Genomic DNA, 16527 nt, shown 5'->3' with positions numbered 1-16527 from the left:
GATGAATTTATATTTACAAATATGGCATAGTCTATAGCTTAAAGAACATTTATCATCAGTTTGGAAAAGAGAAAATGTCACCATTAAATAATTTTGTGTAAATGCTAGACTATCTTAAATGAAATGTCAGGATTTATGGCATAAATAAAAAATAAAGAAGCTAAACCCCCCAAAACAAATCAGTGCACCCCAAAGTTGCCAAGTGTACAATTCCGGAACACCTTGAAGAGCTTAACTTAAAAGAATTGAAAAGTAATTCTGAAGTGCTCTCCAGACTAATTCTCCTATTGCTAACCCTCCTATTGAAGGGCATATCAAGATCACCACAAATAATGTAGCTTCAAGGTCATTCTGAAACCTTTCTGACCTAGTGTGGCCTGAATTGCTTTCTATCTAAAATCCCTAAAGTGACCCCAGAGGACAGATTCAGGATGTGGTAACAAGGGAAGTTCAAGGAGAATTCCTAAAGATATCCACTAATATCACCAAGTAACTTTTTGGGACACACTTGCCTGGGCCCTTTCCTCTCTCCTTCATTCTTGGATTCAGCTCAAGAAACTCTGGGTATCTAAGGGGTTTGCAACTTCATGAGAGACCGGTTTTGGTGAAGGGTACATTTCACTCTGTGCGTGCGTGAGGGAGGGAGACATAATAAGGGAGACGCCAAGCATTTGTCATGTTATTTATAGCTTTCTTCTTCATATAGGTTGAAGCAGGTTGGATGTCCCTTCCACTATTTACTCAAATTGATAGAATTGCCTCTCCCCACATTCATTTTTTAGTTGGTAGATGCATTTTGGCTACTGGATGCCTGTCAGTGGCTGCTGGTTCCCTGATGTTACCAGATGTCTGTGTCTGTATCATCTCTTTCACTTGGATGCCAGCAGCTAGAGTGGTTCATCCTTTCTGTGCTCCCCAGTGTTCTATATTTCTACAGCAGAGAATGCTTTCAAAGTTACAAAGGTATTTTTCCTTGATCCATCTAAGATTCACTGAGATAACTGAAGAAGGATCACACAAACAAATAAATTTCCCTTTTTCAGGAAAGGGTCAGCTTTGGAGGTCATAGCTGGAAAAAATAATGTTCTTATGTGGCTTCTCAGTGTATCAATGAAAATTAATTTTCTTTTACTGGAATTATTTTTCAGAAACAATCAACCAAGAGGACATATCCAGCACTGTGGCTCTTTCCTCCTTTATCCATGTTGTTTTTATACAGAATTCACAGCTTCTAGGCTGTCCTTCAAATAATAATTGACTGTATCACATTGGGTAAAAATTTACTGGATATAAATTGAATTATTTAGTTTTTTTTTTTAAAGACAATTTAGATAGTTTTAATTCAATAACTTAGGATCAAAGCTTCTATCATAAGACTGTAGCAGGATACAAATGTGGCAATGTCATTTTGACAGGTGCAGATTGAAAATGAAAGCTTATCTACAACCAACATTTCTTCAATGTGATAAGTTCCGAGGGCATTCAGGGATTATTATTTTAAAAATATGCTTGCTGCCTGCCACTCTGGTACCAAAAATAAGCTAGTCTGAGGGGGGCTAAGTGTTAGAGGACATTCCTGGGAACTATTTCATTCAGGACCATTTGTGACAAAGCATTTCTGAACTCTTTTTTACTACCGTCTTTCTCTACTTTGCAGCCAAACCAGTTTATGTCAAAAGAGCTAGGACTGCTCTTTTTGCTGTTGTTGCTGCTGCTGTTGTTATTTTAACAATACTTTTTTTTTTTTTTTTTTTACTGCCCAAATGTGTAATGGACAAATTAATTTAAGCTGGTAGTTTTTCTCAATCGTTTCAGAGCATCTATTAATGGGAGTCAGTGCCATCAAACATACCATGTACTATAATACTGTTTTAGGAAACACGATAGAGGATTGGGGGGAAAATCATTAGGTGTTTTGAGCCAGAAAATCTGAGGTCAGGGAACTCAGAGGTTCTTTGTTAATAGTCAGGTGACCTTGAACAAGTTACTTTGCCTATCTGATCCTGGGTCTTCAGCTATGAAATGCAGCCCAAAATGCCTGCCCAGAGAGAGCAGATTGTGCCAAAGACGTTAAATTGTTAGGACAGTGAAAATCACCATTGATTTGGATAAGCACATTGCACTATATAAATCCAGTGCTTCATGAGTTTACACTGAACGGATTTGGAAACTACTGCATATGCACGCTTTTCCGTTCAGTTTCATGCAGGTACCGCAGTTTATTTTCAGAAAAGAACTGAGGGGAAAGTTGCCCTGCCCATAGAGCAGTCCCAAAAAGATTTTGCGGAGTGGAGGTACGGAGGCTTTGGGATGCTTAAAATCCCGACCTGAGGACACAGCTACTTCTCCAGGAGGAGAGGTGTCATTCGAATCCTTTATAAAAGGGCAAGGATGAAAGTGACCACCCGCCACACAACGTGGCACCAGAGTTCACTAGGAGGAACCATTCCAGGAAATGACCCAAGATTGTGAGAATGTCACAAAGATATTTACAAATAAACCAGGATACTCACTGCAGGTAGGAGGGGGCGAGGAGGACGCGGGGAAGATACAGGGGCGAGACGGACAGAGGGAGAATATAGGTTCCAGAGGCTTCGGTTTTTAGGGCTCTAGTGAATCCGTGAGAGTGCCCTTGAGGGACAAGGTTCTGACAGGGCTGGGAGCAATCGCCGGTGAGCCCAGGGCACCAATCTGCGCCCCCCAACTCCCACGCGGGTCTCGGGTTCGACCATCCCGGCCCCACCCAGCCCGGCGCAGCCGCATCCCACTTGCCTTCCCAGTAACGGTTTCTGGACCCGTGGCCTCCGACCCCTCCCCCCTTTCCAGGCTCCCGAGAGCCGCAGTGCCGCGCGGTTAGGAGAGGGGTAATCCGCCCCGGAACCGACGTGAGCTGCCCCGGGGCGGGGTCCTCGGAGGCGGCTCGGGGATCTCCCCTCCCTGAATTCCGGCCCGAGGTCTCCGCACCCCATCCGGGGCTCGCACCCGCCGCCTCCACATCCCCCCGCACTTCCCCGGAACGCCCCCTCCGCTCCTCCCCGTCGGCCCCGCGCCCGCTCCCTCCGCCTCCTTTCCCCGCCCACCACCCCCCCGCGGCGCCGCTCCCGTCCCCCCTCCCCCTCCCTCTCCCGCCCCCCCGCCCCCCCGCGGCGCGGCTCTCACGCGCAGCCGAATTCGGCGCCGCCTCCATCAGAGCCGAGCCGGCGGCTCCGCGGAGCAGGAGCTTCTGCCGCCGCCGCCGCCGGGCCCTCCGCTTCCCCTCCCCGTCCCGCCCCCCAGCCCCTGGCGCCCGGGTCCCCCTCCCCACCCTCCTCCCTCCCTCCACTCCTCCTTCTGTCCTCCCGCCCCCTCCGTTCTCCCTTCGGCTGCTGCCTGAGCCCGGCCCGCCGGCTGGGCTGGCAGGAGGGCGGCGGCGGCACCACCATGAGCTTTGAGGGCGGCCTCAGCGGCAGTCTGCGCCGCGGGGCGGAGAGCGGGGACACCGAGCCGCCCCCGTCGCCTCCGCCGTCGCCTCCCCCGCCGCCGCCGCCGCCGCCGCCGCCGGGAGAGCCGGCCTCGGTCCCCGCGCTCCCACGCTACCTGCCACCGCTGCCCGCGCCGCCTGCGTCCCCCGAGCGCGCCGCGGGACCAGACGAGCCGCCGACGGAGCTGGTCCCGCGGCGCCGGGGCGCGGACGAGCTGCCGCCGCCGCCCCTGCCGCCCGCCGGCCAGGAGGTGTCCGCGGCTGGCGACTCGGGGGAAGGTCCGAGGCGCCTTCCGGAGGCGGCGTTACCTGAGGCGGCGGCGGCGGTGAAGGGCGTCCCCGGGGAGCCTGAGGCCGGCGCGGGCGGGGAGGGCGAGCGGCGGGGCGCCGGCGACCAGCCCGAGACGCGCTCGGTGTGTAGCAGCCGCAGCAGCAGCAGCGGCGGCGGCGACCAGCGCGCCGGCCACCAGCACCAGCACCACCAGCCCATCTGCAAGATCTGCTTCCAGGGCGCGGAGCAGGTAAGGCCCTGGGGGACCTCAGAGCAGCTGGCGGTGGGCTCTGGTCTGGACTGGACCGGCTCCTGCCCCGGACGGTCGACCTTTCAGCACCGCGGACAGCGCTCGCCTCCGGCTTCCTCGTCAGCCCCGCTTGTCTAGTCCGACCAACTGAGCGGCCGCTACTTGTGTTCCCTTTTCCCTTTCTGCGAAGGCAGATGAAAATGTCCCGGTGGCGAATGCAAGGTTTAACTTGATCTATATACTTGTTCCCAGAACCTCTAAGATATTTCCCCCACCTGGTTTGCAGTTACGCATTCCTCAGGTGCTTTAAGGATCATGTCCTAAGTATCTTTTGTAAATTGCTAAATGGATTTTGGTTTATAGAGAAAAACAAACCTATATCCTTTTTTCTACAAATGTGTCCTGAGGCAGATAGTCTTAGAATACAAACTGGGGGTGAGGCATGCCAGAACCAAAAAGGACAGGGTCTTTACATATTGCAAATAATGTTGACTTAATCTCACTGATGTGAAGAACATGTTACAGTTTTTACAAGAGAAATAGGAATGTACTTTGACCTTGTGAAAGAAAGCCTATTTAGCTAGCAATGTATTTTGTATTTTGTTAGAAACATAAATTAAAAACTAAAATTAAAAACTCCATTAGAGGTGTGTGCAAACTTATATGAGAGTAATCATAGAGACAAGAGGATAATTCGTCTCTTACGTGATCTGAGAATACATTAGGTTTAATATTTTTAAAAGTAAGGAAATTGCATAAGAATATGCAGGCTTTCAGGAATATAGTGCCCTAAGTCAATATTTATGATGCTACATTTAGAAAAAAATAAAAGCATAATGCTATTGCAAGCTACTTTCTGGGATGCCACGCATTTCTTCTTTAGCGATGATTAAGAATAACTGCAGAGGAAATGCATCTGACCATCCACTTAAAAGTTATTAAAGAGATTTAATAGTACAGCTTTCCCCCAAGGGTATTGGGAGCTATATCTTGCAGACATTTTGAATGTTGGTAGAACATTTATGTCATAAGTCTAAGCAATATTTTTGAAATAGTTTTAAGACTTTAGTTTCATTCCCACCAGAGATACAAAAATTTAATTGTATTTTCTAGGATAAGTTGATGCTGGTATCCTTCCGGGTAAATGGCTTTGAAAGAAAAGAAAGCAAGTGTTGTGTTGTGTTGTTTTGTTTTGTTTTTTTAAAAATTGACACACAAGTGTAAATATTCACATGAGCTGTTTTCTTTTCAGGGGGAGTTGTTAAACCCCTGCCGCTGTGATGGGTCAGTTCGATATACACATCAGCTGTGCCTGCTAAAGTGGATCAGTGAGAGGGGTTCCTGGACCTGCGAGCTCTGCTGTTACAGATACCATGTCATAGCCATTAAAATGAAACAGCCTTGCCAGGTAAACATCCATGACATTTTTTTTTTCCTGAAATGCTTTTGCTAAACATGTGTGCATTTGAGTTTAGTGACTACTAAGGATATTTATATATGCTACTTACAAACATTTTATGCAAATCAAAATAAGCCAAGATTTAGAATTTGTTGAGTTGTGCTTTGAGAAATTTGTGACATTTTTATCTGAGAAACTCAAGAGACAGTTTATTCAAGTGGTTTCCTTTATTAATTTGTTGCTTTTTGGTAAAGTTATGCCCATCTTTGTTTCTAAAAGGACAAGTTGGTAAACTGTCTTATGCTTCAATTAAATCAGTTATTATTAATTAGAAATATTACACAATTTATTTTAATAATATTTTTGTTAATTTAAGCATTGAAGCTCAGAATGGGCTCCATTTATGGAAAACACACGCAAGTAAAGCAGAACTTAACGAGTCTGGAAACTTCAGTGTGATCTATTAGTTTTTTTTTTTTTTTAAAGATTTTATTTATTTATTTGACAGACAGAGATCACAAGTAGGCAGAGAGGCAGACAGATAGAGAGAGAGGTGGAAGCAGGCTCCCTGCAGAGCAGAGAGCCCGATGTGGGGCTCGATGTGGGGCTCGATCCCAGGACACTGGGATCATGACCTGAGCCGAAGGCAGAGGCTTTAACCCACTGAGCCACCCAGACGCCCCTAATCTATTAGTTTTAATCTGAAAACTCTTTTCACTTAACTGGGCTCTTTTTCTTATGATGCTGCATTTGGAAACTTTGGCTACTTTCATTTGCTGTGTTCAACTACATAGTGGATGCAGAAATATTTCCAACAGTTACTCTCAATAATACCACTGATATTGCGTATATTCTTAAACTTTTTGTGTATAATCACATAAAACACAGTACCCATAACCCTACAAATGCCCTTGGAAAAACGGGCTTTGGTTTTTTCACGGTGGAACTGATTCAGATTCTTTGAAAAGACTGGTGGGATGTAAAATTCAAAATATTAAGAATGACATATTAAATTAAAGCAGAATAGTGTGTAATTGATGAGATCTGGTAGTAACATGGGGCTGAAGTTAAGCAGACATAAAAGATTAAGTTCAAAACAGAGACCAAGGCTGCAGAAGCAGGAAGAGGGGGAAGGGGACTGAAAAGTTAGGAGGGGAAGAAAGTCATAGAATCTAGTGTTCCTTGTTTCTGTTTAACAAATGTCGTTTGCATTGAGCACTATAAAATAGGTGAAACTGTTAGTGACTGCAGAAGGAAACTGGAAGCTGAATTACTACTGCATTAATAATTTAAATTTCATAGATTTTAATTTGCACATCCTTCATATGGTTTGCAATTAATTTGCATCTCTGATAGTCATCATTTAAAGCATGATTAGCAGGCATGAGATGAAAATGTGGATTTTTTTCAAGTTGACCAAAGGCTTATAAATAGTTTGGAGAGAAGAATAACTCATGTGGAAAAGTGATACTATCATGCTGAAAATGGGCACAAACCTGACACTTGTTCCCAGAACCTCTAATTGATTGAATTACCTGGGTATCAATTTATAGATCTATCAAAGTTGTCCTGAAAAACAGATGGAATCATGTCTGGATATAAGGATAAGAGTGATATCACTGGATCTCCAATAATTCTATGACTAGAAACATGGGGAGATGAGAAGGGGGGAGTTTGGAACTCTAGTGAAAAGTCCCATAAAAAGCATTATGGCCAGAAGTTCAAGAGCTCAAATAGAATGCTAAGTATTTCAGAAATGTATGGCTACCATATATTAACTCATGTGAGATGATCAATTTTGAAGTCAACAGAAATAGGTCCTTGATATAATTTTAAAATAGAGAAGAGACAAAGGGCTGGGGCAAAAAGTACTGTTTGGTAATTCTATAGCAAAATGAATTGATTTGCTATTATGTTTTCTTCATTCATAAAACTAAATCATTCAATATCATTTTAACAAAAACATTTCCCCAAAGTGTGATGTATCATTTTAACAAAAACATTTCCCCAAAGTGCGTGTACGATATGACCAAAAAATTTAAAAAATTACTCAAACCCCCAAACTAACCCAGTGTTACTAATACACTAGAATTAATTTTATTATGACATATGCAAATACTACCCTGATCTGTAAGGTGACCTGTTTGTTAGAGTGAATTACAAAATAATATTCAGAAACAAAGTTGATATGAGTGTGATGATGATAGCTTAGATCATGCCCAAGAAAATAACTTTCCAGGACTATGTTATATGCCTAAAAAACTCAGTACTTTTAATGAATGGAAATCAGTTATAATCAGTTATAAGGTTCCTAGAGTGTGGATTCTTCTATGTAGGAGCAATTTATTCTCAGATGAAGTTTTATTAATTGTCTGATGCTTCTCTTATGGATCGCCTACAAAATGAGCATTTACTCTGATTTTTGGTTTTCTTCCTTGCTGGTGTGAGGCCTATCAGATTTAGCATTTATCACATGCACACTTTTATGACCTGGCAGAAATCCATTTCTTCATGGTGCAGGATCAAACAGGAAGTATATTTTGGCACCCGCCCTTCACTTTCCTTATCCCTCTGTCCTAAGTACAGGGCCCTTCATGGCTATGAGTGGGTGGTTCCTTGGATGTAGAACAGAAGAGAGAATAAATAATAATATTAACAGAGAACATTTGCTGAATACGTACTCTGTGCGAGGCACTGTTCTAAGTGCTTTACATATGCTGATACTGATGTTTCATCTTCATAACAAATCTATGAGGTAGGGAATAGTATAATCACTATTTTACACAGATGGAAACTGAGACAGACACAGAAAAGTTACATAACTTCTACGGGTACATATCTAGTCAAAGCCAAAGCCAGGATTCCAAATTTAGTCAGTCTGGCTCTGAGGTCCATGGTCTTAGTCTCCATGCCCCATATTAGAAGGTGATCTCAATTCCATCATGGCTTGTCCTGTGCAAAGGTGAGTCACTCAGGAACTGGTTTTACTCTGGATCTCTAAGATGGTCTAGAAAGGCTTTGACCATTTATTGTATAACAAATCACCTCAAATACTTAGTAGTCTGAACAATAATCTGTCATGATCTCTTCAAAGCCTGGGCTGATTAAGGTCAGCTGGAAGGTTCTTCTCCATAGTGGTGTCAGCTGGGAGCCATGGTCATCCAGAGGTTTGACTAGATTGGAGTATCCAGGATGGCTCAGTCGTAGGACTTGTTCTTGGTGCTGGCTGTCAGCTGGAAGCCCAGCTGGGGCTGTCAACTGGTGCCTCAGTTCTCTTTCCATGTTTTCACAGTATACTGGTTGAGTTCCAAGTGCATACAGATTTCTTAAGGCCCAATCTTGGAAGTGACACAGTTTCATGTATGCTGCCTTCTCTTGATTAAAGCAAGTCATAGGACCAGCCCACATTCAAGAGAAGGGAAAATAGACTTCACCTTTGGAGTCTGTCCTTCTTTTAAAGAGAATCGCTATCTTTAATTCACAACAGGAGATGGCTTCTAAAAATAGCTCTATCTACTTATCCTGGTCTCTGCTTCAAGTACTTGTTAAGCCCAGATAGGTCAACAGGAACCATGACGTACCTCCTAATGCTCAGAAATAAGGAAACTTAAAAAAAAAAAAAAATGTATGGGAGGTTGACTCCATCGGTGAAGCTTGATGCATAATGCCCTGAAGCACTTTCAGAAATGATTACTACCATGAGGTGTCTCCTGGTGCTCAGAGGGATATGGGGACAGACAAGGGCAGCTAACCAAAAGTGTGTGTATGTGTGTGTGTGTGTGTGTGCGCGCACGCGCGCACCTTGTGCTACACAGTCTAAAACTTAAGTTTTACTTGTTTTTCCCATTGAGATTAGAGTTCTTTGAGAACTTGGGTCTAAAACTCCCCATTCCTTTGGATTTTAGTGATGTTCAGCAACACGACCGAGTAGAAAACCCTATGTATCCTCTAAGCATATTTAAACCTTAATTGCTGTGTCATTAGCAGTAGGAGTTAATTAAGACATTCCAAGTAATTAACATGCATTTACCCTCCTACCTACTTGTAGAATCTATTTCATTGGTTAACATATTCAAGATGGTGCACTAGTAATATTTTAAGAGTAAAAGCTAATTCTGCTTTGAATCTCATAGCACGGTATAAAATTAGTGGAATCTAAGAATATATCGGATCAAATTTATCTTGCGATGTTGGTGACATTAATTAAGCTATATTCAAGTTTATGGATGCTTTCAGTACTTTTTCAAGAAATACAGATGTTTGAAGAGATAGTGTTGATTTGGTAACATATTGTATGGAAACTCAAGACTTCTTATAAAAGACTGAGTGCATTGCCTAAACAGAAAAACACACTGTAAATGGGAGGTGCTCCTGGTGTTACCTTGTACAACTTACTTAACTCTTTGTGCCTCATTAGCTCATTTTTAAAAAGTGATCTCTAAACCCAACCTCAGGCTGGAACGTGTGACACTGGGGTCAAGAGTCTCAGGCTCTACCGACTGGGCCAGCCAGTTAACTCATCTTTAAAAAATCATAAGGGCACCTATTTTATCTACTATTTTGAGGACTAAATATATATGTATTTATTATAACTTATATATTATATATGTGTATATATATATAATATATAATATAATGTATGTTTTGAGGACTAAATACATAATATCTATAAACTGGTTAGAGTAGTGCCCAGCACATAGTAGGTGCCATTTTAATACTGGCTCTGATTATTATTACTTGTTTATTCAGCTAACAGATGGGGACCTTCAGTCATTCATGGGTCCCTGTCGTGTCCTTCAGTCTCTTGTCACCAACATGAATTTAAGGACTTCTCTTTTCATATCATTTTTTTTCACTAGATGTTTACCCCTCTGCTTTTCTGGGAGAGCCCATCTCAGTGTCTGAAAAAATTTGTTTTTGTAAATAATGAATGAATCAGCATTTAAAAAACTCAGGGGTGTAATGCAATGTAATGTTGTCAGCACACAGGAGCATCTGTACTTTCCAGATACCCCTCCCCAGGGGTCCTTATTGAAGTCTGCTCATAAGCGGAGTTACGAGATGCTTCCACAGGTAGCCAAGCACACAGCTCTGCTCAGCTTCTCAGGTGTCACTTGTTTACACTGGGAAATCTCCCTGCTGGGTGAGATGTGTGTGTGCATAAGAGGAGGTTGGAGAAGCCCCCAGAGATCCCTGGAGAGCATCCCGCAGAGACACAGACAGTGGGCAGAGCATCAGTCAGGGTGAATTGTGGTGTTCATCAGCTTTCCTTCTTCCTGCCTTACTTAGAGTACTGAAGGAAAGGCCTGGGAAGGATCTTGCCTTGGGCAGCATTGAAAGTTGCATGGGGCCATATATACCTTTGTGAATATTAGGCCCCTGGATGTTTTTACTAGCCTGTAACATTTTTATCTGCATTCCCCATATGGCTTCTCCTTTCAACACTTACAGTGTGCTGTCTGCAACAGGTCGGCTCATAGCAGTAAGAATGGTGGGAAAGTCTTCTGGGAGGGAGAACGACTTGGGAGTGTTTTCATTTTTATCCATATTCTTAAAACCCTGGTGCTCATCATGACAGTTTTGAATTAGAGAGGAAGTTGGCACCAGGTAGGTTCCTCAGGGCTCATGTTCTGGGGCATATTTGTAAAGTGTTTATAGAACTTTAACTTCTCGAGGACCAGGGCTGTGTCACGAAAGGGGTGGTCTACCTTCAGAAGTGATGTAATCATTCTCACGATGTAGCTGATGCACTAGGAGAAGTTGGCAAGTTATTCTAGAAAACTGACTGTGGTTTTGAAAATGTAATAAGAAAACATCAGAGCATGAACTTTAGCATTATTGCGTGCTGTCATTTGAAATGCTCCAAAGCATTTGCATTTTATGGCTTAAAAATGTCTTCATGCATACAACCTGGTTGGCGTGGTGAGCGTCTCCTTTTCTTTTCTTTTTTTTCCCTGACTGTTGCTATTACTAACATTCTCTGTAAGTTTGCTAGCAAATGGCAAGTTGAGGAGAAGCTTCTCGTTACCATGCCTGAACAACTGAGAAACAACATTAAAATGTAATATTTAAATGCATATGTTGGCATATTTTATAGGTAATTAAAAATGTCAAAATAAACAAAGAACACATCATGAGGCAATTTGCTCGCCTTTGAAATTATTTTTGTTTCATTTGCTTACTAATTCTCAAAACACATGAATCTTCATTTTACTCACTAGAACAGATTAATGATTCTCTGCTGAATAAAATATGTAAATTACACTTTGTGTACTACTTATAAGCCATCTAACTTATTGTATAGGCCACATGTACTGGGATTTTACAATTTGTCTCAAAGCCAGATTGTTCTGAGATGATCGTAAAAAGAGATGGAGTCCATTTAGGCACTGTGTGTCAGCCTGGGCCTCTACCCTTTATTGAAAGAGGATTGGGGATGGTGTCGCCCAGATGGGTGAAACTCTCCAGAACTCTCTTCTACACACATTTGCTTTTCTACATTTCCTACCTCTTTTTAAGTGTATTTCCATTTTGATATCTTCCTCTTCTTTACTCTCTGGGCCCCTCCACTGAGTTGCCTGTAGAAGAAAGAACCCCTGCCCACGACCCCTGCTGGGATGGAGCTTGGGCAGAGGTTTTTGGTCAAAGCAAGTTATGGTGGCGAGAAAATTTGGGAGTAGTTGGGTAGAGGAATCTTGCTGTAGCTCCAAAATGTCTTCGCTTGATGACATTTATCTTGTTATATAAACCAGAGTTTAGAAAATCTGTTCTATAAAGGGCCTGAGAATAAATATTTTAGGCTTTGAGGGCCTAAAATATTATAGTTACTGTCCTAACATGAAAGCAGTCATAAACATTGTATTAAAGGATGAGTGTGTCTGTGTTCCAATAAGTCTTCACTTGTAGGCCCTGAAATTTGAATTTTATGTAACCGTAATGTGTCAGGAAATCAGACCCTCCTTTTGTCTCTCCTCAACCCCAACCATTTAAAATTTAAAAACTGGGTGTCCGGGTGGCTCACTTGTTTTGTTGGGTGTCTGCCTTCAGCTCAGGTCATGATCCCGGGGTCCTGGGACCAAACCCCATATCGGGCTCCCTGCTCAGCGGGAACCTGCTTCTCCCTCTCCCGCCATCCCTGCTTGTGTTCCTGTTCTTGCTGTCTCTCTCTCTGTCACATAAATAAATAAAAAAAAAAAATCTTTAAAAAAATAAATTTAAAAACTTGTGGACAGCACAAAGAGGTGGTGAGCTGGATTGGGCCCGCATAGATTTGACAATAGTTTGCCAAACCCTGGTTTAAACAAACTGAGTATCAGTATGGACAAAGGTGTTTTCTGACCTCTTAGGAAATGAAATGGGTGAAGTGTTCCAAAATTCGTGTTTCTTTGTAATTTTGAGTGAAATCATCATAAACCTCTATCATTCAGAAAATGGTGGCACTGTACTCCAAAAAAAATTGCTATTAACTTTTTTAATGGTTTTTGAACTTTTTAAAAAATGGTTTCTTCCAAACCATTTTTTTTAAAAGATTTTATTTATTTATTTGACAGACAGAAATCACAAGTAGGCAGAGAGGCAGGCAGAGAGAGACGGGGAAGCAGGCTCCCCGCTGAGCAGAGAGCCCGATGCGGGACTTGATCCCAGGACTCTGGGATCATGACCTGAGCCGAAGGCAGAGGCTTTAACCTACTGAGCCACCCAGGCACCCATTCCAAACTATTTTTTGGTTGTGTCAGACTCAACCCTCCATTTCCAGGAGGAGCTTTAGTTAAGTTAGAAGCAGAAGGCAAGGACATCCCAGAGTAAGTCCTCAGCATCCCTGGAATAGGCCACCCTCTCATCTTGCATTTTAGAGAGTGTTCGCATACCATTCCTAAAACAAGTCCTTCCAGACTATCTGCAACCCAACAGATATGCTTAGATTACCACCTTTTGAATGCCTTAAAATAATATTTAGTTTGATTGGGGTTTCCAAGCTTGCCTTCTAGGAGGGCAAGCTTATCAGTGAGTGGGAATGGTTTTAGAACAAATGTAACACAGCTCAACATAGTTTGGGAAAACTTCTCTTTCTTGGTCACTCTGTGGTCATTCAATGAATACTTGTAGAATGAATGAATGAATGAATGAATACATACTTAAGTGACTGTCTTGAAAGGTGAACTGAACCATGGTTCCTATTCCTGCAGTGAGAATGTGTCCTAAGGAAAATAAATTGCCTTCTTTGCTCACACTTTAGCCATCTACTGGTTGTTAGTTCTTAACTTGTTCTTAAATTGCTCTTCTAAGAATTCTATTCTCAACGTGCTAGGGCAAAGTATGTTCAGTTCTTCAGACCATAGGAAAAAACCCTTCAGGGTAATAGAGGGATCTATTTTTAAAACCTAAAATTAAAAAAAAAAAAAAAAAGCTTCCAGAGAGACATGTCTGCTCTTTTCACAAAATAAAATGTCATGAAAAGACTCCCTGTGAATGTGGAATTACCCATGTGGAACACACTTGCTTTCTTGAGGTTGTCATTGGTTGAAGGATTTAATCTAAGGTCTGTCCTGAGAATTTGAATAATTTGTTGGAAATTTTGCTGTATGATCATAGGTATAGATCAGCTGCTAAGAATGTGTTCTTGGTAGAACTTTTTTGGTGTGGAATCTTTTCACCTGGCTGAAAACAAGGTGACTTTTTTTTTTTCTTTGACAAAAGGTCTGTACAGTTGTAAAATAACTTCAAAGGTGCTTTCCCACTGGTGATAACAATACTCCAACACAGGGAAATGTAGTAAGAGAATGGACTGTTTCTTCCTTGTTCATTTCCTGCTTAGTGTGTGGCTTTGTTGTGATGTGACTGATAAACTTGGCTTCCTTCTGTCTTTGGACGTGTAAGAGTAGAATGTGGTATGACTGCGGGCAAGGTGAGTGTGCTTTTGACCTTTTGGGGCAGTAGGGAGGGGACTGACAGGAGAGGGTCACCTACAATTACCAGTAAATGGATGGTAGACTCAGAGATCTCTCCAGGAAAAACTGCACCGGGGCTTGCACTTTCTGTATCCTTCGATATTTGACAGCATCTCCCCTGAGAGCGTAACTTATAATTCAACAGCTGTTCGACAAGATTTATGGAAATGGAAGTCCCATGTAAGTAGAGGCGGACAGCTTCAGCAGGGATCAGTCACGTGGGAAGACATGCCAGAAACCTGGCAGCATTTCTCTATAGGCAAAGTCAGTAAGAGAATTTACTGAGGAGATGTTTTTTATTCCATCCTTCCTTTTGGGTGTGGTATGCTCTGGAAACTACTGTATAAAAACCATGCTCTCCCAGTTTTTATCTCTTCAAGACAGTTCACTATGATCACAATTGGGCAGTGTATTCTTATCATAGTAATAAAGTGCCCTTGCCTTAATATGCCTTTCGGTTTTGTTTCTCATTTTGGTATGCTAATTCTGTGCAAGTGGCCAAAGCTTAATTTGGGCGCAGGGGGCCCTCCCATATGCATCTAGCTCTAATTACAGGAACCTTCTGGGCACTCCTTTGTTATATATGGACATGCACTAGTGCCACAAAGTTCATTTGTGTCATGACTCTGAGTTACAATATAGTTCAAATAAACAAGGAGCTATTTCAAGAAATGTATACAGGCTCGCCTTGGTTTGTTCAGCCTGTTAAAAAAATTTTTAAGAATGATAACATTTCTCACAAATATCAGGGAATTTTACTTATTTTCTTCTGAAAGAATACTCCTGAATATTCCAGGAAATACTTTTGTTCTTGTGCTCTTTTCTCTGCCCCCAATATTAACTTCTTTTCTATGTTACATTTGCAATTTTTTACATAAATATGCATGTAAGAGGCATCTCTTTATTAGTATAAAGAAAAAAACAAAGAACTTAAAAAATTTATAATAGAGTAGAAAAGAGCATAGGGTTTACTAGGAATATATTTGGCATTCAATAAATATTTGTTCCACGCTCATTCCATCTTTCTCTTCCTTTTCTTGACATCTTCCCTTATTTTAGTGGGAGCAAGTAGATGGTAGATTGCCAGGGGAAGCTCCCGTCCTTTTAGAGAGGAAAGGTTATTGATCTTTACCCACACTGTATCCTCTAGGACCAAGCTCAAACCTGGAAGTTGAAAGAAAATTTTGAATGTAAAATCACCTTTTCATCCCTTCTGAAACTGTTTTTCTTTCTTTTTTTTTTTTTTATTAAATTTTTAAAATTTTCTGTAAACATATAATATATTTTTATCCCTAGGGGTACAGGTCTGTGAATTGCCAGGTTTACACACTTCACTACACTCACCATAGCACATACCCTCCCCAATGTCCATAACCCCACCCACCTCTCCCAATCCCCCTCCCCCCTGCAACCCTCAGTTTGTTTTGTGAGATTAAGAGTGACTTATGATTTATCTCCCTCCCAATCCCATCTTGTTTCATTTATTCTTTTCCTACCCCCAAGCCCCCCATGTTGCATCTCTACTTCCTCATATCAGGGAGATCATATGATAGTCATCTTTCTCTGATTGACTTATTTCGCTCAGCATAAGACCCTCTAGTTCCATCCATGTCATCGCAAATGGCAAGATTTCATTTCTTTTGATGGCTGCATAGTATTCCATTGCAGATATAGACCACATCTTCTTTATCCATTCATCTGTTGATGGACATCTAGGTTCTTTTCATAGTTTGGCTATTGTGGACATTGCTGCTATAAACATTCGGGTGCATGTGCCCCTTTGGGTCACTACATTTGTATCTTTAGGGTAAATACCCAGTAGTGCAATTGCTGGGTCATAGGGCAGCTCTATTTTCAATTTTTTGAGGAACCTTCATGCTGTTTTCCAGAGTGGTTGCACCAGCTTGCATTCCCACCAACAGTGTAGGAGGGTTCCCCTTTCTCCGCATCCTCACCAGCATCTGTCATTTCCTGACTTGTTAATTTTAGCCATTGTGACTGGTGTGAGGTGGTATCTCATTGTGGTTTCGATTTGTATTTCCCTGATGCCAAGTGATGTGGAGCATTTTTTCATGTGTCTGTTGGCCTTCTGGATGTCTTCTTTGCAGAAATGTCTGTTCATGTCCTCTGCCCATTTCTTTTTTTTTTTTAATTATTTATTTATTTATTTATTTATTTTTTATAAACATATATTTATTT

At 42.1% G+C, this 16527-nt stretch overlaps 1 protein-coding gene across 1 annotated transcript in view; it reads left to right on the top strand.

Annotated features, from left to right (window-relative positions):
- The first annotated feature begins 3295 nt into the window (after nucleotides 1-3295).
- The window catches only part of MARCHF11 (membrane associated ring-CH-type finger 11), a 100058-nt gene continuing 86826 nt past the window's right edge, over nucleotides 3296-16527 (top strand). The window contains exons 1-2 of the mRNA XM_032861938.1: nucleotides 3296-3981; nucleotides 5234-5389. Coding sequence (XP_032717829.1) covers nucleotides 3421-3981; nucleotides 5234-5389 — 717 coding nt within the window. The 5' untranslated portion in view covers nucleotides 3296-3420. The remainder of the gene's footprint in view (nucleotides 3982-5233; nucleotides 5390-16527) is intronic.

This window comes from Lontra canadensis, unplaced genomic scaffold (genome assembly GCF_010015895.1).
Source record: "Lontra canadensis isolate GAN:19392208 unplaced genomic scaffold, GSC_riverotter_1.0 scaffold22, whole genome shotgun sequence".
Taxonomy (NCBI): Eukaryota; Metazoa; Chordata; class Mammalia; order Carnivora; family Mustelidae; genus Lontra; species Lontra canadensis.
The sequence above is the reverse complement of the archived record's forward strand: the minus strand, read 5'-3'. Positions and strand labels throughout refer to the sequence as shown.